At 36.8% G+C, this 21,449-nt stretch overlaps 1 protein-coding gene across 1 annotated transcript in view; it reads left to right on the top strand.

Moving 5' to 3' along the window:
- The window catches only part of LOC121443472 (rab proteins geranylgeranyltransferase component A 1-like), a 172,353-nt gene that overhangs the window by 124,498 nt on the left and 26,406 nt on the right, over nt 1–21,449 (top strand). Inside the window, 3 exon segments of the mRNA XM_041645222.1 lie at nt 7,030–7,134; nt 7,524–7,587; nt 15,121–15,217. Of these exon segments, the coding sequence (XP_041501156.1) occupies nt 7,030–7,134; nt 7,524–7,587; nt 15,121–15,217 (266 nt within the window).

Raw genomic sequence — 21,449 nt, 5'->3', positions numbered from 1 at the left:
ATAATAATAGTATAATTTTTAATCTTGGCTTGAAGTGCTGTGATTCCTGTTACCTTACTATATGAGTCATTTAAGTGATCTTTAAAGTTCTTTCTTAAGAAACATATAAAAACAAAAGCATGTAGTATTTTAAAATTGGAAATTTATACATCTGATAACAATGACCAGGTTTATGTAATTATAAAAAGCTAATTTAAGTTCAAGTTGGTTTTAGGCTAATGTATCTTTCCCAACCACTGTTCTCATTTAAGCTGTACTATTTTAGAGAAAGGTCAGTAGTAGGAGATACATTGTGAAGATCTAAAAGTAAAGGATAATTTATTAGGATAAAATCTTAATCTTATAGTTGAGTATATTCAATCATCATTTCTTTTTAAGGACTCTAAGGTGACTTAGAAACTTATTTGCATTTGTATTCTTATAGTTTGCCTCTCTTACTAGACGGCACACTTGACATTGCTTCTCCCACTAAGTATAATTACAACTTGCCTGGGCTCAGAGTCCTGAAATCTCAGACACTAAGTCAGACCTCTATGCTAGTCTGCGAGTCTGGTCGCCTTTTACAGTTACTTGATAGATTCTCTGTAGGAAATGCAAGATCTCACTATAATATCTTTATATATAAGGCATGTCTATCACTCATTATCCTCAGTAACCATCTAATAAGTTAATGAATGAGGCTTAAACTGACTTTAGCTTTGTGTGTGTGCTATGTTTCTCACCTTCTGTTTAAAAAAGTTGACAGAAACATGAATATAAATGACCACAGCATTGAGGCTGATATCATGTTTACACATAAATGTAGGAAGTAAACTTTGAGAGGCACATAATATTATAATATATGAAATATGTAACCAACTTCATTCCTATTTTTGCCTAGAGTTTGATTTTTTTTATTTTTGCTTCATTTGTTGTGCCTGTGTTATGCATTGCCTAGACTCTGCATACTATGTCACCCAGTAGTTCTGCTTATTAAGTCTTTTCCCCCCAAATTCTAACACTCTACTGTGGCAAGGACGCTTTAAAAGAAATCCCACTCTAGCTCAGAATTGAGAAATAATAGATGGTTATTTATTTAGGGGTAAACTCACAAATCAGAATTGTTCTGCTTGAACGGAGAACAGAGATCAAATCCAACAATCCAGCAATCTGAAAGAGTAGCCAGCAAAAAGGAGAAAGGGGCAAAAGCAGGCTCTGCATCCACATATATGGTCTAAGAGGCCAAGCCCCAGTAGGCGGTAACCACAAGCTGTAAGACTTCCTACAGCACTCTAACCTCTGTTTTGTTTGTTTGTTTTTCTTTTGAAACACTGAATGTTTTTCTTGAGCAGCTTTCTTTTCCTTTCTAGTTGTGCTGACTAGGTACAATTCAGATAAATTGTGTTTGGCTCCTTAGCAGTACCGTATTAAACATTAAACTTTGGACTAGTGGTCTATAAAATAGTCTATGTGTTCATCTTCTATGTATACTTCAGCTGTTCGGCTTACTAAGATTGCTGTTAGGATATTAGAAATATTTTTTTCTGTTTAACTTCCCTGATTTGGATGTTAATAATAGTTTGTTAGGCTGAACATAAGATTCCATCATTTGTACTATTACTGAAGTTCTGATTGTTGGGTGTCCCTTTTGTAAAATAGTAACAATTATATTCTAGATGCTTGCCCTTTACCAACCCCCATGCTAGTTGCTCTGTTGTGATGCAATAAAAAAGGAAATAAAATATAGACCCTGTGTCTGTGTATTGGAACTTAAGGGAACAGTGCAGCCTTCAATGTCACATAAACTGTATTTGAGTTCTGACATTGCTATTTCCAAGTTGTGTGAAATTAAGCAGGATGTTTAACTCCTCTATGCCCTAGTGTTATTATAAAAAAAATAGAGTGGCCGACAAACCATATCTTGTAGGGTTCTTGTAATATTGGCAGAGCAGATAAACCTCATAAAACCATTGATTACACATTCAAGTAGTTCATTATACATTAGTAACATACATAATTGGAAACCTTGTCATGCCCTTAAAAAAGAAGGCCTAATGTATTCTACCCTTTGCCAAAAAACTGTGGCTTATTAGCTATACTTTTCAATAGTGTAAGTAACTTTTGGCAGTGATTTGGAAGAAGGGATGTAATGAAAAGATACTTTGTCTCCAGAATCACAGTTGCTTACTTTTAATGTTCATAAGCACAGAATACTTCCATCATCTAGCCATTCCTCCATTCATGAAAATATTAGTTGTTTTTGATGTACTGGGCACTGGGAATACAGACGAGAACAATGCAGTCAGGATTTTTGTTTCTACATAGTTTTAAGTCCACTGGAAGATGTTATAAAACAATTAATGTAGCCAGGTATCTTAAGCATTTTTGGTGTACAGATCTTGCCCTCTGCTCTCTGAAGAGGAAATGTAAAGAGCCTCTATGAGTTTTGGTCATCTCTGGATAAACATAAAGCCTTATAGGAGATATCTGACCAATGCCTAAGGCTCATTACTTTTTCCTTCTTTGTTTCCCACCTTCTTGACAGGTAACACTGACGTGATTATAAGTTTCTTGCCTGAGACCTTCTTGTACTTGTTAGCTTAACTCTGTTCCTGTATAAACATTGTAAATCAGTTTCCCTAAACTACATTCCCTGATACTCTGCCTATCCATTCAAAGTTGAGTTAGATACCTCCCTTAGTACTCTGTAATGCCCTTCCCTCACCTTTTTTTTGGGAGGGGGTTGTTTTGTTTTGTTTTCAGACAGCACTTTTCTGTGTACTCCTGGCTGTCCTGGAATTCACTTTGTAGACCAGGCTGGCTCAAACATACAGAAATCTTCCTGCCTCTGCTTCCACAGTACTGGGATTAAAGGCATGTACCACCACTTCCTAGCTTCATTCCTTACCCTTTATGGCTGAGCAGAACTATTATTTTAAAATTGCCTGTGTCTGCATCTTCACTATTACCTTCGGGAACAGTACTGGCACAGCCATATTTTTATGTTGAATAAGTGAGGTATCAGCTTCATAGCAGTCCACTGCCTTGTTAAATGCTACAGGAGCCCAAGGCAGTGTTCGTGATGTGGGAAAGGAGAGGCTAATTATAAGAAATATTTTAAGGTGGAAGATAATATAGTAGTAGATTAGATATGAAGAGAGATTTGGGTGGGAAAGTTCTAAGTGTAGGTCATAGCCTTGTTTGATAGAGAGATTACAAGGAAGGAAAGTAGATGTGGATCTGTGTTAAAGCCAATTTGGAGCATGCCATGCTGGATGTAAAAGGGAAGTTGGTAATAATAACTTCATTGTGTACTTGAAATTTGATAAGAGCAGATTTTAAGCATCTTTACTCCCCAGTGGCAAATGTGGGTGGTAATTGGATGTGTTAATTTGATTCTTTTATTCATTACACAGTGTATGCATATGTCAAATTGTCACATTGCATTCCTAAGATATATTTAGTTTTTATTTGCCAATTACATATTCTTAAGAGAATAAGTAGCCTCTGTCAAGAAAAGAAATTAGTACATAATTAGAAAGATCGATACACATCTTATGAAAAGGTCAGAGCACCAACTGAAAACCCAATCCTGTTAATGAGTTGAAATGACTGTAGTAGACGTTTACCCTGGAAATATCATTGTGAAACATTTTGGAGCAGTTCTCTGAAGGATGTAAAATTGTAATTGGCCTTTAAGAGAACTCACAAGATCTGTCCCATAGGAAGATTTGTTTCCTTCAATGATTAAGAGTCTTATCATTCCCTTAACTAATATTTTCCTTTTTCATTATTTCATTTCTGATTTCTATACTGTGTTATTGTCTGGGCTTTTAATTCTGAAGATCAAAGGGGTTGCATATCTATTAGTACTATTATTTTCTCTTCTTGATTGAGTTCCAGATGTTTCATTTTAAACGTGCTGTGTTTTTTCTCCCTTATTGTCATTTTGCTACTTTTCCTCTTGTATCATTGAACCAAGAACTGAATAAGAGTTGTGGTTTGTTGATTTAGAAAGCCTTGCCCAAGAAATGTTCTGTCTAGCTTCAGTGATTCTTATGATCGGCTTGGTCATTGTGTCCCTGTAACTAGGAACTCCTATCATGTTTCTTCTCAATTTACTATTTATGAGGCTCAGCAAGGCCCTCTGCTAAGTCCGAAATGCTGTTAATCTTTATGGCTTCCTTAGGTTTGTGTGGGAGGAGTAGGCAGGAGGGTATTTTAATGTGTCTGGCAGCACTGTTTCATTTTGCTGTTTTCCATTAAGCGAATGTCATCTAATTTTTATATTAATCTTTATAATACAAAGATTAAGAATAGGTCCCAAATCAATATCTGCTCTTCATTGTTCTCCCAATTAGGCTGCATATATGGCAATAAGTCAAGTATCTGAGGGAAAACAAATCTTAGCACTTGCTTAACTCGTCTTGGTTTGCACAGCTTTGCTTAGGGCTATTGCCTCAATACTTGAGCGTAAGAATGAGACTAACAGGTGAGTCATGTTGTTACCATCTACCAGACTAAGACTGGGCGTATTTACTAGTCTCCTCACTCTGTGCGGATGTGGGTAATTTCTCTCTATCTGTAGCGCTTGACATTTCTCACTTACGTGCAACATAAAGATGCAGCAGTAGCAGAGGCTTCGCTTTGATTCTTTCTTGGGACTTGGAAGCTTATCAGAATCTCCAGGGGTACTTATTATTTGAAAAAGTCCCCCAGGTGTGATTCTGATTTGTTTCCTTCTCCTGCTCCTCCTCCTCCTTTGGAAATCACTGTTTCATCAGAAGCTTCTGCATAAACAGGCACATTAATTAGCATCTTACCCTTCCTGCAGAGTTGAGCTTACTTTTTTCCGTATCACGTTATTTCCTCTCTGGGTTATCTGCATTAATTCTTTCTAACACTGTAACACTTGAAAACAGTGTCTGCCAGTCACCAAAGGATCCCTTATTAGTCTTTGGTGGCCAACAAAAGAGGAAAGACTTTGTAATCTTGAGGGCTAGGTTTATTTTTGGGATTGCTCATTTGTTTGTTTGTTTGTTTGTTCAGTTGTTTGATAATAGGTGTCCTTTAAAAAGGCACTGACGTTGCAGATTTATATGGAAAGCACTTTTTTTCTCAGTTTTGATCCAACATTTTATGGTAAAGGGTTTCAAACCCTTTAACAACATTGCATTTGAAGTGACCACCTCTTCTGTCTTGCTTTCAGTTTCTGCAGTGAACATTGTTTATTCATGCATCTTCAGTTAGTCACCTCTTGGGCCATCTATTGATTCGTCTTTTCTGCATTCCACAGTAAATTGCAGATGTCAGTAAAATTCATCCTAGCCATTTCAGTATGGACATCATGTTCCCCATCGTCCTTTTAAATATAATTACAGTTATGCCCCATTCTTAAGCACTCCTTAGTTGAGTTTACATAGCACTTTATACTCCCTTTTTTTTGCCTGCCTGTATTATTCCTTCTTCAATTTCTGTAGCTTCTTAGTTAAAAGTACAGCATGTTTGCCAGTGGTTGTAGGACAATTATAATCATTATATCATGACAGTTCAGCAGATGTCTCTTCTCCACTCCTTCAAGTACTTTGATCTTTAAATTTTTTATGAATGCTTCAAAGCAGGAGCTTAAAAAACAAACTTATCTTTCTACTTTTTAAAAGTTACCTTGGCCAGTATTTGGTGTAAGTAAGTCTTTTGTACTAATTTAATGAAATACTTTATATACATAATGTGAGCTCTTAGTTTAAGGAAATGAAAGAGAATTGAAGTATAGGCAAGATTTGGAAGTCATTTAAATATTCATACAACAGATTTATGTTAAAATATGCTTAATTATTTATAAGTATTACATAACATCACTATATATAATATCCTAATTTGACAGCAGTGGTATGGCATTTATTCAACAATATCAGCAGAATACAAACTTATTTCCTTTTTGCATTGGTCTTGGATGCTGGTCATTTTATTTTAATATATACCTATAAGCGATCCTTTATTTGACTTGTTTAGAGCAATGGAGGATGCTTTAATTTATAGCAGAATGTTTTAAATATGATATAAGTGTGAGGATCAGCATATAAGTGTATTTCTAATAAAAATTCTTGTACCAAAAGAAGCTGTGACAAAAGCAAATTGATATTTCCATAATAAAAAGATATAGCAAACATATAGTCATTTGCATATAGTTCCTGAAATATTGCATAGTGGCTTTGTCAGTGCTGGTAAGTCCATTTCAAGGATGTCGCTCTTAGTCCATTAGTTTGGATAATGAGCCCTATAAAGTACATTTATAACTTGTGGCACTGCAAGGAGGTGGATTCTAATTTTCATCCTTTTATCTAGACACATTGAAAGAAGGTCAATGGAGGGTTCTATATGATTCATTGTCCCAACACATATCAGATGACAGAGACCTGATAATGTCCGTGCATAAGTGTTTTCCTTATTTGGAAACAGCACTTGAAAGAAATCTTTCCATGATTATCCTTTGAAGTAAAGTGGAAACAGATATTAAAAGAGGCTCTATCCTTTTTTTCTGTTTAAAACATTATCAAACGCATGACCAGATAGCTATTCTTGAACAAAAGAGAAAGCAACACTTAACAGAAAAATAAAAAAGCCTTCAGTGGCCTTTGCAGGCTGCGAATGATACAAGATATTTAATCAGCTTTCCTTTCCCTCTTAGGACTGTTAAAGGTGGAAAAAAAGAAAACTGATTTTTTTTTCTAAACAAAGGAATGACTTCTATGTTTCTAAATGTGAGGAAAGCTTGGAATTTTGCAATAATACTTTGTTAGCCTCACACTTACAGACTAATGACAATAAAAATAAATATTTAAGAAACAGTTTACGTGCATTTATAGTTTAAAGGATGTGAGAATAACAGCCAGAATATATCTCTAGTTCATTGTCAGAAAATGCAGAGTAGTTGGCAATTTTTTAAAGGTTCACAAGGTTTCAAATTCAAAATCATCAGTTCATGATTTCATTTTGTCAGTTGCTTAATCATTAATATAAACTTTTCTTCTATGCTTATCTTCTTTATAGATGTAAAGCAATGATAGATCAATTTGGTCAAAGAATAATTTCTAAACATTTCGTTATTGAAGACAGTTACCTTTCTAAAAACACATGTTCCCGTGTACAGTACAGGTAAGGTGCTCTCCACCCACTACACGAAAGACGGAAGCATTTCTGGCTGTGTAGTTATGTTGACTCTTCTCATTATTCTGTTTTCAAGTAGCATGCAGAGGTATAGCGAACTGAAGGTATAACTTGATTTCTTACCCTTCTTCCTTACTGGGTTCTGTTTTGAGGGGAGCCTAGCAAAGTTGCTTCTCCTTTGCGTCAGCTGCAGTTTGTCTGTAGGTCATGCATCCTTCTTTCTTGAGCCAAGAAAAGATTAAAGCAGAACTTGACTGGGTTTTGACACTTTTATTCTTACTTAAATCTTTGAAGCATGCCTTCTGCTGGTTACATAACAATAAATGAAACTTACCCATAGAATGCGAATCACAGCTTTCCTCTTTTGTGCATTGCAGGCAGATATCCAGGGCAGTCCTGATAACAGATGGATCTGTACTAAAAACGGAGTCAGATCAACAGGTGATTCAGTCCTCTTTTTTTTCTTTTTTAGAATAAAAGATGTATTTGTTTAAGAGAAATATATGTACATGGTGATACTACAATAAACTAATTAACACGTCTATCTTTACAGAAAATTTTTATGGGAAGAATAGTGAAAATCCATTCTTACCAGGTTTTCAGTTTATAATATAGTATTAGTAACAGTAGCCCCTATACTGTATATTAAAATCTCTAAAACTGAACTTTCATTTAATAGTTGCCAAAGAAGTGCCTTTTCCTCAGCAGCCAGAGAGTAGTGGCCTCCTAGGAGAGATTGATAACTGTGATAGCATGTCTGCTTTCAAATACCACATAGCCTAGGGGCACAGAAACAGACAAATAGGAAGTGCAGTTCAGTGCAACAAGGATTGGCATGGTATAGTTTAAGGAAACTATATAGCAATTAATGTTTCACTCATCACATTGGTCTGGCATTGTTGGCTGATGTGTCTGGATTTCCCATTAAACCAACTGTAAGCTTAGTGAATACATTGGAGAGTGGCAGAGAGGCAGAACCATGAAGAGAGCAGATAGAGGCAGTTCTTTGAAGAAGCTGAACTGGAAAATAGAAGATGGGAATTGGCCTCTGAAGAGGGATATGGAAGAGGAGGGCTTTCTTTTCAAGGGTTCTTAAGGATTTTAGCTATTTGAATGGAGTCAGCAGAGGAGTTGAGATACCCAGGCAAGAAAGAATGTAACTGATAAGTTGAAGTCCATCCAAAAGTCAGAGAGAAACCAGACTAAGCATTGCCCTTAGAAATGTGAGGCATGTTAAAATCAGAAGGTGAAAATAGAACTATTTTTTTTGTAAGTTTGGGAGTTGATGTTCCTTTCTTTAAATTACAAAGCGAAGTCTTCTACCGAGTATGAGACTTACAAACAAGTTAGACCTGAAAGAAAGATGTATGATAATCACTTTATGGCATTCCTTGTTCTGTGTGCATTTTCTTGTGCAGATTCAATGGCCCAGTCAAATCTGAAGATTATAGACTTACATGATCATGAATATGCCCCAGTCAGTCTTCCTATCTCTTTTAATCATTTCTTCTCATTCTGTCAGTCCATAGAGTTGCCCCTCTATTTCTTCAGACTTTTATCATTTCTCTTCTGCCCTCTTCCTCCAGGGCTTTCTACAGGACCACAAAGGAAAATCTCTTTCCTGCTTCTGGCTATTAATTGTATCCATTTCTCTCTCTTTTTTTTAATGTAATCTTTTCTCATTCTACATAGCTGTCCCCATTCCCACTTCCTCCCCTCCTTCCATCCTACCCCACCTCCCACCCCCCATCCACTCCTCAGAAAAGATAAGGCTTCCCACAGGGAGTCAACAAAGTCTGACAAATCACTTTGAGGCAGGACCAAGGCCCTCCCCCGCTATATCTAGGCTGAGCAAGGCATCCCTCCAAAGAGAATGTTTTCCTACATGCCAGTTTAAGTACTACGGATAAATCCTGGTCCCACTGCCATTGGTGCCACAAACTGCCCAAGCCTCACAACTGTCCCCCACATTCAGTGGGCCTAGTTTGGTCCTATGTAGGTTTCCCCCCAATCAGTCTTGAGTCAATGAGCTCCCACTAACTCAGGTCAGCTATTTCTGTGGGTATCCCCATTATGGTCTTGACCCTTTTGCTCATACTGTCACCTCTCCCTCTATTGGACTGGTCTCAGGTAGCTTGGCCCAGTGCTTCGCTGCGGATCTTTGTATCTGTTTTCATCAGTTGCTGGATGAAGATTCTATGATAACAATTAAGGTAGTGATCAGTCTGATAACAGGGAAAAACCAGTTTAGGCATCCTCTCCAATGTTACTTCCTGTCTTAGCTCAGGTCATCCTTATGGAATCCTAGGAATTTCCCTAGTGCCATGTTTCTCTCTAGCCCGTTAATGGCTCTCTCAATCAAGATAGCTCTTCCCTTTTTCTCCCTCTCTGTCCTTCCTCGTTCTTGAACATCCTGTTCCCTCATGTTCTGCCCCACTCCTCTGATCCCCTCCCCCTCCACTTTACTTCTCCCACCCACTCCCAATCTTCTCAGGATATATTGTCTGTTTTCCCTTCCACAGGGGATCTATGTATGTCTCTCTTAGGGTTCTCCTCACCAAGGGCCACTTGAGAAAGCTACACAACCAAGCAGATTGACCTTACCACATAGTTGTGGTATCAGCCTCATGCAGCTGGATGCTGTTAATGTACAAATCCCTCCACTTGCTTTTGATCGCTTCTTCATTCACCCCAATGACTAGTAACAGTCTTCACTTTCTAACTCACTCTGTTCATCTTCTTGTTTCTCTGGGTAAAATAAAATACCTGCTTTGCACAAAAGAATTCGAATTTCTACCCGACCATTCACAATATATGTACACCATCTCAAGGGTGATTAAGGGGTCTATGTCTTCCTTGTTCATGGGCAACCTCCCTCACAGGTGCCTTTGATCTATGCATGAATAATTACCTAAAATCAATCTTGCATGCACACATACAGACACAGTAACTGAAAGTTTAATATTAAAAACAAATAAAACAGCCCAGTCTCCTGACTCTGTCTCTATCTCTCCTGAGTACCCAGCCTCTCCCTTCTTTTTAATAGTGTGTTCTATACACTATACTTACTGCTTCCAGTTCCTGAACTCCTAGTCATTTCTAAAGCGCAACCTTGCTCCTGTCCATACACGTCTACCACAATTTCTGTTACTGAATGCAGTAAAAACCATGATATTTAGGGTCAGAGGACATTTTTTTTATTATTTTCCACTAGGCCTTTCCTGGTAGCTTTTGACAAGTTTTTTCCTCTCTATCTCTTGACCTTTGACTTCCAAATCCTGACTGTTGTTCTCTGCCTCCTTGAAGCTCATTTTTCTTTTTCTCCTGTTCTTAAATATCAAACTTTTCCCCTTCATCCAACTGTATTATCCGCCCTGCATACTCAAACCACCATGGCATGTACGCAAGTCCATAGTCTCAACTCCATGTATATGCTAGAGGCCACCTCTTGAAGGCATGGGGTTCCAGGTCCCCGTGCTGAAGTTCGACTGTGACTATCAAGAGATAGGCACTTAAAGCAGAAGTCACTAGCTTCTGCCCTCATTCTGGTTTTCTTCAAGGGCTCACTGCCTCCGAGAACAGAACTGACATTTCTCTAGCTACACAGATGTTCTTCTCTCTGACATTTCTCAACCTTTGGGTCTTGTCCTGTTCTTCATAAAAGTTGTCTCCGTTCCTTCCTTTTTTGCAGTCTCTGCCTTCTAACTTGTCACCCTGTTTCACATCTGTCTTCTCAGATCCCTCCTTCACATGGCAGACAGAGTTACAGTCCTTTATTTTTCCTTCAGCCCCTTCTTCCCTTGTTCTTTCCCTGCCTCTCTTCCCACCTCTCTTTAGATCTTCATTTTGAATTGCAAGTAGAACTAAGAAGATTAGAGGGTAGGGAAAGAAACAGGTGGACAGTTCACGCATATTCCCTGGTGATGTTAGAGAGTTAGGAACTTTTTGGTAAAGAGGGAATTTAAAATCTATGAAATACTTAAAGAGTCAACGTCTCAGAGTTCAGGTGATGGAGGTGTGCCAGTAGGACAATACTGATTGTATCTCAGTAATAAATTATGAGAATTGCAAGAACCAAAAGAAATTTTTCCATGTTAGTAGAGTCATTAAAGGAACATTTTCAATTATGGTCATATTTTTAGTCATCATTTCATTATTTCACGGTGTTCAGTATTTTGGTTTCTTGCTCTCTTTGATGCTAAAATATATTTTCTATCCTTAATAGCAGCAAAGGGAGTTAAGAGGAACATGGAGAACTGTTTTTGAAACATCATAAGCCGCCAAATAGATGACAAATAGGGTAGTCATTGCTATCAAGCCCAATTCCTGTTGAAGGAGCTGCAGGCAGGCCCGCTTCCTGCCACCCAGGTCCTGGCCACCTGGCTAGCTTATGCCCCAAAATAATGAAATACAAACTGTATTCATATAAACACTGCTTGGCCCATTTCTATTAATGTGTGTAGCACCACGAGGTGCGCTTACCAGGATGATTCTAGCCTATGTCCATCCTGGGTCGCAGCTTCATCACGTCTGCCCCAGAGAGGAGAGGAAATAGCATCTGTCTGAGGCATCTTAATTCACTTCCTCTTCCTCCCAGCATTCTGTTCTGTTTACTCCACCCACCTAAGGGCTGGCCTATTAAATGGGCCAAGGCAGTTTCTTTATTAACCAATGACATTCCTCCATCATTTCCCCTTTTTCTGTTTAAACAAAAAAAAGGAAGGCTTTAACTTTAACATAGCAAAATTACATATAACAAAACAGTTATAAAGCAAGAATTACAGTTACAATATTTACATCTACTTTATCTTTTATCATAACAAAGGAAAACAACTATAATTATCTATTCTTAACTCCATCAAAGACTCCAGAAGGATATAATATTACCTAAGTAAATGAGAAGTAAGCAACTTAAAAAACTCTAGAAATCACAGAGACATCTCGCTGCCTGGACAGTCACCCAAAGTTCCTCTGTACCGTTGGGGCATCCATCTTCGGCCTACAGGCCCATAGTTTCCAGCAGACATTTCCATGAAGCAGGAAATTTCAAAGGCAGTTCAGTCACTATCTGCTGTGTCCTGCAGAATGTCTCACAGACTCTTTCATGAATCAGGAACCCCAAAAGATCATCTCACCTTTAGGCAAGTTCAACAGTCCTCTCTCTGTGGGTTCTTTATGTCCAGTTTATGCAACAGTCCAGGCAAGAGCAGTTTCTTGCCCAAATGGCTAACCAACTCCATAAGGTGCTTCTTTGATGCCCATCTTCTTCTTGAAGTAGATTGGTGCTGCAAGGAGCAGAGTGTCTCATTGTCATGAAAAACCCTAAGTTATTAAAACATTAAATGTCATATTCTGTAGTCTTTGAAAGATATGAAGAATGCCTATCTTACTGAAATATATCTCTATATATCTAGAAAATCTAACTAACACGGCTACAAGCTTGACTATTATAGATGATTATCTATTAACAACCTATATACATTACATTTTTATATGAACTACACAATCACAATACCTTAATCAATATCAGAAATACATATAACAAGATTGACCTTAAATATATATTAATAAAGCCAAATCCATACCAATGCAAATTATTCATATCTCTATCATATCCCCCTTTAAATGTAAAAGAACATTTATAAACAATATTTGGGTATATGGGCACAGTTTTTTCTCTCCAAACTGTTTCCTGCTGAATGGGGGTGCTGTTATTTAGGTCTTTCATGGTATAACCTGTGTGCTACATTCATCTTAGTTAGCAGTTGAGTGAAGTAATTTTTTGAAGGTGTTCACAGCAACCATTCAGGAGGGCGTGGTCCATCATACCATATAGGGATAGAAGCAATCCACAGGGTCTCATTCTCTGTGAAAACAAAAGAAGAAACTCTTCCAAAGTATCATATCCTTAGATCCAAATTCTGAAGTCAAGGTATTTTCAAAGTATCTATCTTGGATTAGTTCAGCAGCATTTATAAACAAATATCTTTTAGCAGCTGTTGCTCCTTCCTCAGCATTCAAACAATTCAGAGAGCATAATAGCATACAGTATCAAGATTCTCTGTGTATTTTCCATCTTTGTGTGGCTTTATTTTAACCTCTATTTTGTTTACTTTTACTTTTATTTTCTGAGATAGGTTCTCTGTATATCTTTGTCCTGGAATAACTCTGTAGACCAGGCTGTCCTTGAACTCTCAGAGATCCTTCAGTCTCTGCCTCCCAGGCATTGGGATTAAAGGCGTATGCTTCCACACCTTGAAGTCACAGAGGTCAATCTCCCTCTGCCTCCCAAGTGTTGGGATTAAAGGTGTGTACCACCACACCCAACTGCTCTCTATTTTTTTCTTTTTAACTTTTAAGAACTTTAACTTTTAGCCTGCATATATTCTTAACACACTGTAAACCATTTAGAGATTTTCTTCGTTTTTGAATATCTCTTCACTGTATATCTCTCTCTTTTTCTGACCAAACGAGCCTTTAAGTTACTGAGCAATATGGGTAGGATTAAAGCCGTGACTTTGGCGGCTGGATTTAGCTCATTCCTTAGCTTTCCAGCCTCATGGGAGAGGTACTGGCTGTAGCCATGTTTATTGCCACAACTCTATGGCATTTCAAGGTCCTTGCCAGCAAGCAAACTGCAGCACTCTGCTCACAGACCACACTCATTCGTACTGCCTGAAAGAGTTGGAGTCTGTCCTGGCAGGACGGCCCAGAAAGCTGGCATTTTAAAACGGCACAATTTTTTTTTGCTATGGTTGAAAACAAACAAGCATGCAGTCAGCTTTTATCAACACCATTTAAGTTTCTTGTAGCAGGACCTCTTAAGAGCTGCAGGGTTTTACAGCTAAAACTGAGTCAGGAAGCCTCTCTTAGATGAGAGCGGTTGCTTGCGTCTAGCAAGCAGAGCAGACCCGAAAAATTGTTGCTACCAATAAAACATGCTTTACTATTTCCCAAGCTTTCTCAAGCTTTGTGTGGATTCAGTTATCCATGTCTGCCAAACCAAACGTTGGGCGCCATTCTGTTGAAGGAGCTGCGGGCTATGTTCCTGCCACCCTGCTCGCAGCCACCTGGCTAGCTTATGCCCCAAAATAACGACACATAAACTGTATTCATATAAACACTGCTTGACCCATTTCTATTAATGTGTGTATCACCACGAGGTGCGCTTACCAGGAAGATTCTAGCCTATGTCCATCCTGGGTCCGAGCTTCATCACGTCTGCCCCAGAGAGGAGAGGCAATAGCATCTGTCTAAGGCGTCTTACCTCACTTCCTCTTCCTTCAATTCTGTTCTGTTTACTCCACCCACCTAAGGGCTGGCCTATTAAATGGGCCAAGGCAGTTTCTTTATTAACCAATGACCTTCCTCCATCAAATTCCTATTTTTTTAAAAAAAAATGTGTTCTAGTTGCTTCCTCTTTGCATTTCTTGTCAGAATGCAAGCACAGCACATGCAGGGAAAAGGGAAAATGGAGCTTTCTCTTTCACTAGCATTTCCTTTAAGAGGATATAGTTTCTTCACATTTTAGATTTGGCTGAAGAATAACACTGAAACTTCAGCTCTGTAGAGAAATGTTGATCCAATAGTCATGTAAAGCTTTTAAAATATGACCCATATAACATATCAATACTAGACCACTTATTATAATCTGATTTCAAGGAAGAGAGTGCTTATATTTTAACAGTAATATAATTGCATTCTTTTGACTAGTATGTGATGTGTGATGAATGGAATTGGTATTAAAGATTTGAAATATTCAGTTGATGAGAACAATATAAACATGAATGATAATGAGGAAATTGGATAGTGAGACCTGTGTTGCATGATTTACATTTTATTCCTAAATGAAATCATTATAAGCAAAATGTTTTCAAATCTCAAAGAATATTTGGGAATTGTGAAGTTAGCACTCTAAAGATAGAAAAATAAAAAGACCTAACAGTTTTTTCTGTTACTTGTTCTGGTCTTCAGGTCTCCATTATGACAGTGCCAGCAGAAGAACCAGGAAGTTTTGCTGTTCGGGTCATTGAGTTATGCTCTTCAACGATGACATGCATGAAAGGCACATGTAAGCCCAGGACTATTTCTCTCTCTCTAAATTCTCCTGTTAATACTTTTTACTGATCTGTAAGACTGAAATTCATATTAGATAATATACTGTTTTGGTAATTTATACATTGTACAATGTATTATTTAATGTTGGTAAAGGTCTTTACAGAAAGTTCTGTCATCTGCAAGAAGTCACTATTTTTCCAATGTGGCCACCTTTTATTACCTTGTCTAGATTGTTCTAGTTGGTACTTCTTACAATAGAATGAATAGAAGCAATGAATATGGATATACCTATCTCTTTAAAAATTTGCCTCTCCCCTTTTATCATACTAGGAAATGAACATACAGCCTCATGTATTTCAGGTGATCTAGAACTAAGGCACAACTTCAGCCTTTAATTGTTCATTGTTGAATTTAACACAGACAATTTCTTTGCCTATTTGCAGAAAATTAACATCAAGAGTGATAACAGCATGAAATAATAGGACCTGCCATTAATCCTAATAGTGATATTTTTTCGGTGCTAACGTTTACCCAGTGCCCTAGGTTGAAGTGGGTTTCCCTTCTCTGTTTCACTTCCTTTAGGTAGGTGCAAGTTCAAGTTTCTAGAAACTTAGAAAAGCAGCACCACCGCCTAGGAAGCAAGTGTTCAATACACAGAACTTTGGCAAACACTTCACGTCCAAACTAAAACAATACATAATTCAGTTAACCCTCTGGGATATTTATTTCTAGATCACTGAGATGTAGAAACATTTTACATAATCATCACATTTGACTCTTTTTTCCTTTGTATTTTTTTCCTGTGTATTTCAAGAAATACAAAGAGGGAAAATGTGACATTTGTCTTTCTGTGTTACCTCACTCAATATAATCTTTCCTAGTTCCATCCATTTATATGCAAGTTCATGCTTTCATTTTTCTTTTATTTGAATAGTATTTCATAGTGTTTATGTACCACACTTTTATTCTCAGTTGAAGGACATTTAGGTTTTTTTTGCATTTTCTAGAATAGAAACAGCAATGAACTTGGTTAAGCAAGTATCTCCAGCGTATTATGTAGCATCCTGTAGACATATGTAAAGAAGTGTTATTGGTGGATCACGTGATTTTATTTATAGCCTTTTGGGGCATCTACATATTGATTTGCACAGCGGCTGCACTGCTTTCCCATCCCACCAGCAGTGAACAAGAGTTTCTTTTTCCTGCATCCCTTCTTCATATGTTTTCAGTTGCTCTCTTGATCTTTGCTATTCATACCATGGTGAGACAAAAATCTCAAAGCTGTTTTGATTTGCATCTTTCTAATTGCTATGGACAGTGAACATTTTCTGAGATATTTCTTAGTCATTTTTTTCTTCTTTTGAAAACACTGTCTAGGTGCAAAGCCCAACTCTGGGATTTGAGTTCTTTATATTCTGGATATTAATTGTCTGCCAGATAAAGAGTTGGCAAAGATTCTCTCCCAGTTTGTGAGCTCCAGAATGTTTATAAAGCATGTAATAGTATGTCTATGAATAACAAAGTATTGTTGTATATAGTAAATGTCAAATGCTGTTGATACGTTACAAATACATTGGATTATGGAGTCTATGTGTAACGAAACATTATACATTTTAATTTTAAAAAATCATATGTTTTTTCCCTTCCCTGGCTCCTTACAAATAAATCCCACATCCCTGTCCATCCAACTTCATATTCTTTCTCTCCTTTTTTTTGTTTTTTTTTTTGTTTTTTTTTGTTTTGTTTTGTTTTTTGTTTTTTTTTTTTTTTCGAGACAGGGTTTCTCTGTGGCTTTGGAGCCTGTCCTGGAATTAGCTCTGTAGACCAGGCTGGTCTCAAACTCACAGAGATCCTCCAGCCTCTGCCTCCCTAGTGCTGGGATTAAAGGCGTGCGCCACCATCGCCTGGCCTCTTTCTCTCCTTTTAACAACAACACAAAAAAAAACCCACAGTAAATCAAAAAAAATAATAATAAAAATGACTAATAAGACAAAAAAATCTCAAATAATATAAAAAGAAAAAGTCCGTTTTGTATTGACCAGCTACTCTTGGGCATAGTGCCTGCCCTTGAGTGAGGTTGCTAAACCCAGTTAGACTCTATTGGAGAAAACTTATTCCCCTTTCCTATAAGGTATTAGCTTCTTAGTTAGGGGTGGAACTTAGAATCCACTTCCCCTTCTTAGTGCTGGAATTTTTGTCTAGCTTGAATATATGCAGGTCTCTGTGTGCTCCCAAAGTCTATGTGAGTTCATATGTACATCATTCCTATTATATCTGAAAGACACTGTTTCCTACGAGTCATCCATCACTTCTGATGTCTACCCTGTCTTCTCTTCTACATAGATCCCTTAGCCTTACAGAGAAGGATTTGATGAAGACCTCCCATTTAGGACTGAGTGTTCCAAAGTCCCTCACTTTCTTTCCATTTTCTAGTTGTGGGTCTCTTACTAACCATCTACTTCAATAAGAAGATTCTCAGATAAGGGTTGAAGTATATGCCGATATATGGGTATATCAGGATGCTACTATGAGTTATTTTATTGTTATGTTTCTTTCAGAGAATAATGGTAATAGATTTTCCCCCAGCACCATAACCAGTTTAGTTTCAGATTCTTGATCTCTTTTTAACAGTGTCTGGTATGGTTTCCATTTCATGAAGTGGATCTCAAATCCAATCAAAAAGTTGTTGCTCTTTCTCCTAACATTTGTGCCACTATAGCATTAGTACATCTTGTAGTCAGCTCTCTTTTGTAGAGCACAGGGTTTGTAGATGGGTGATTACTTTTCTCTTCTGGTATTCTACGGAGTACCTTCTTGCATGAAGAAACTAGACATCAACAAAATTCAATTCAAAAATTAGGTACAGATCTAAACAGGGAATTTTCAATGGAAGAATCATAAATGGTCAAGAAACACCTAAAGAAATTTTCAACATCCTTAGCTATCAGGGAAATGCAAATCAAAACAACTCTAAGATTCCATCTTACATATGTCGGAATGACTAAGATCAAAAACAAAATTGACGGCTCATGCTGGAGAGGATATGGAGCAAGAGGAATACAATTGCTGTTGGGAGTGCAAACGTGTACAGCCATTTTGGAAATCAGTATGGTGGCTTCTCAGAAACTTGAGTCTGTCTACCTCAAGCTATACTATTCCTGAGCATATACCCAAAGAATGTTCTACCATACCACATGGACACATGCTCAGCTATGTTCATAGCAGCTTTATTCATAATAAACAGAAGCTAGAAACAAACTAGATGTCCATCAACTGAAGAATGGATAAAGAAAATGTGGTACATTTACACAGTGGAGTATTACTCAGCTATTAAAAACAATAACATGATGGAGTTTGCAGGCAAATGGGTGGAACTAGAAAAGGTCATCCTGTATGAGGTAACCCAGATCCAGAAAGACAAACATCCACTCATAGGTGGATAGGTATTGGCCATAAACGATAACCATGTAGTCCACAGACCCAAAGAAGCCATAAACATGAATGGCTCAAGAGGGGACATATTAATCTCAGTGCAAAGGGGTATAGAGTAGACAATGGTTTAGATTTTTAATCTGTTATGTCTTGTCTCTTCACTAGAAGTTTCTGCTATCTAATGTTTTATTTATTTAAAGTGTTTAGTTTATCTGTAGATGTGTGTGTGTGTGTGTGTGTGTGTGTGTGTGTGTGTGTGTATGTGTAGTGCTAGGAATGCATATGCTAAACAGTTGATCTAACCTTGTAGACCTTGGGAAATTCTAAGTCTTCCTTAGAAATTATCTTAAATGATTTTGAAAGAAATCAAGTGGCAGGAGCCTCCAGGATTTGCGTGTAGGGAAGAAGCAACTAGTCACATAGACATTTTCAATAATGTATGAAAACATTTTAAACAAATTGGCCAAGATCTTTTTGATTCAGAAGCCCTTCCTTTCTTACTTGTTTCTACCTGGATAAAATTCTCTGGTCTTCGCTGTAACTTAATCATTTCATATCAATATAATAGCAGCAATGTGTACAAATACACTAGCTGGTTTTCCCTTGTTTCTAGCCTGAAAGAGGTACTCTTGAGTTCATTAATGATACTTTGCCTTATCACAGAGAAAAGGAAGCTCTTGATCATTTTTCAATCTGTTTTTCATTCATTATGCAGTATGTGTTATTTTATAAGTTAATAGTGAGACTTAAAGTTTGTTATAATATGTAGCAAAATTTAAGAAAGATACCATATTTGTTTCCTTACTTTGTGACTTAATTAGAATTTTGCTTCTGCCTTTCCTTGTGCTTTGAGCCTCTTCACAGACTTTCAGGAGCCATTTTAACTCAGACATTGAAAGTTTTTAATAGCACATTTTCCTGTGGCTCCCTAATTTAAGAGTCATTGATGTCATATTTAGTTTCAAATTGTTCTGTTCTTCATCTGTCTTCTAAAATAGAATTGTCTGATAATATCACAGAAGACTTCCATGTCCTATTCCTGTTGCCTTCATTTTCATTTTGTCTTTTTCTATTTCAAGTCAGGAAAAAAAACAGGCAAATATGCCGTGTTTTTATTTTGTGTGTCCAAACCTGCTCCTACTTCATTTATTTTTCTCATTTGATGTTCCCTGATGATAAACATAATACTTTATTCAGAATGTTACACTAGCTTTTAAACTACTGCTCTGTCTCTTTTGAGGACTTTATTTTTTTCCTGAAGCTTTGAATAAAGCACATTGTGGACACAATAGAACATGTTCTTAAAATCTGCATAATTGTCTCCTCACAGTCTTATTCAGAAACAATTTAATCCTTTCTCTCGTCAAGCAGAGAGAAATGGTAAACTACTATGTGATATGGTAAGATCCCACATTTTGGATTCTCCTCTGGATTTCTCGTATTTGTTCTAATTATGATGAACTGCAAATGATAATTCAGGTTGCTTGTGTTGTATAGATATCAACAAGTAAAATAACATTCAAGAATAATTCTCCATCTGCAGATTTATGTGTATTTAGGCACTTAACTATAAGTGGATTTTGAAGTGACTTGTTTTCCCTGTGCACAATTACTTAAGAGTAATAGAAAAATCCTAGCTGATCACATTGTATATATTATATAATCACCTTGCCAAATATATGGAGCTGAACACATGTACTTGTCCTAAAATCAGACTGAAATGCTTCAATCCTAAGTGAAATTCATCATTCTTTCTATTGGAGGAATCACTTGACAAATGTTGGCAAGCACTGTAACTAATGCAGTTATACCTGAGTAAATCAAATGTAGTCCAAATATATTCCAGTGGGGCTGACTGTATCCATTCCTCAGAGGAAATGAAATGAAATTTATAGAAAGTAAATTATGTGAACTTTGGTGGTTTAAGGTGAGGTTGTTAAAGAAATACATTTTAAATATTTCAGATATTACCCAAGAGCAAATTAACTTTTTTTCTGAGATGTACTTTATAAATAATTATGATTTTATCATAAAGAGAGGCAAAGAATTAAGGGTTGAAAGATACTGAGATGTTAAAAGTGTTTCACGTTAGCTTGTTCTTGTAGCATATGCTTGATAAAAACTTACACTTTTCAGAAAGAAGCTGAGAATTATTACTAAAGGTATCTTTTTGTACTTTCATGGTAGTCTTTACTGTTTTAAAATTTTGTCAACTAATAATTATATATGTTAATAAAATGTGACATTATGATCTATATACATTGTCAAATATTACAGCTGAAATGATTGTCATGTCTATCACTCCCCTGATATGTTCCCCCTGTGGTAAGAATATTGAAAAATCTGTTGTTCAGGTAGTTAACTGTGGTGACCCTAATGTAACCTGATCACTACTAAACTTACCATTTTTGTACAACCAAAACTTCACACACTTTGATCATTGTCTTTTTTTCCTCTCTTCCTACCCTTGGTGATGAGTTTTCTAGTTTTTATAGTATTGACTTTTAAAAGTGTTTGTGTGTGTGTGTGTGTGTGTGTGTGTGTGTGTGTGTAATTGGGGAGAGAATATGTATATATATATATATATATATATATATATATATACATACATATATATACACAGACATATATGTTACTGACCATAATTTATTCTTGTTTTACATGTATTGGAATAGCATTGTATCCCTTAAGTGTATAATATTATTATGTATTAATTATTTAATTAATTAATTAAATAATATTATTATGTACTTGCAATGAAGATGGAGACCAGTACTTCTCAAGATGCTCATATGCAAGCCATGCTGAAGGAG

The sequence above is a fragment of the Microtus oregoni genome, unplaced genomic scaffold (assembly GCF_018167655.1).
Source record: "Microtus oregoni isolate MIOR12 unplaced genomic scaffold, Mior012 000107F_ref0000227, whole genome shotgun sequence".
Classification (NCBI taxonomy): Eukaryota; Metazoa; Chordata; class Mammalia; order Rodentia; family Cricetidae; genus Microtus; species Microtus oregoni.
Note: the sequence above shows the minus strand (reverse complement) of the source record. Positions and strands in the feature narration are given on the sequence as shown.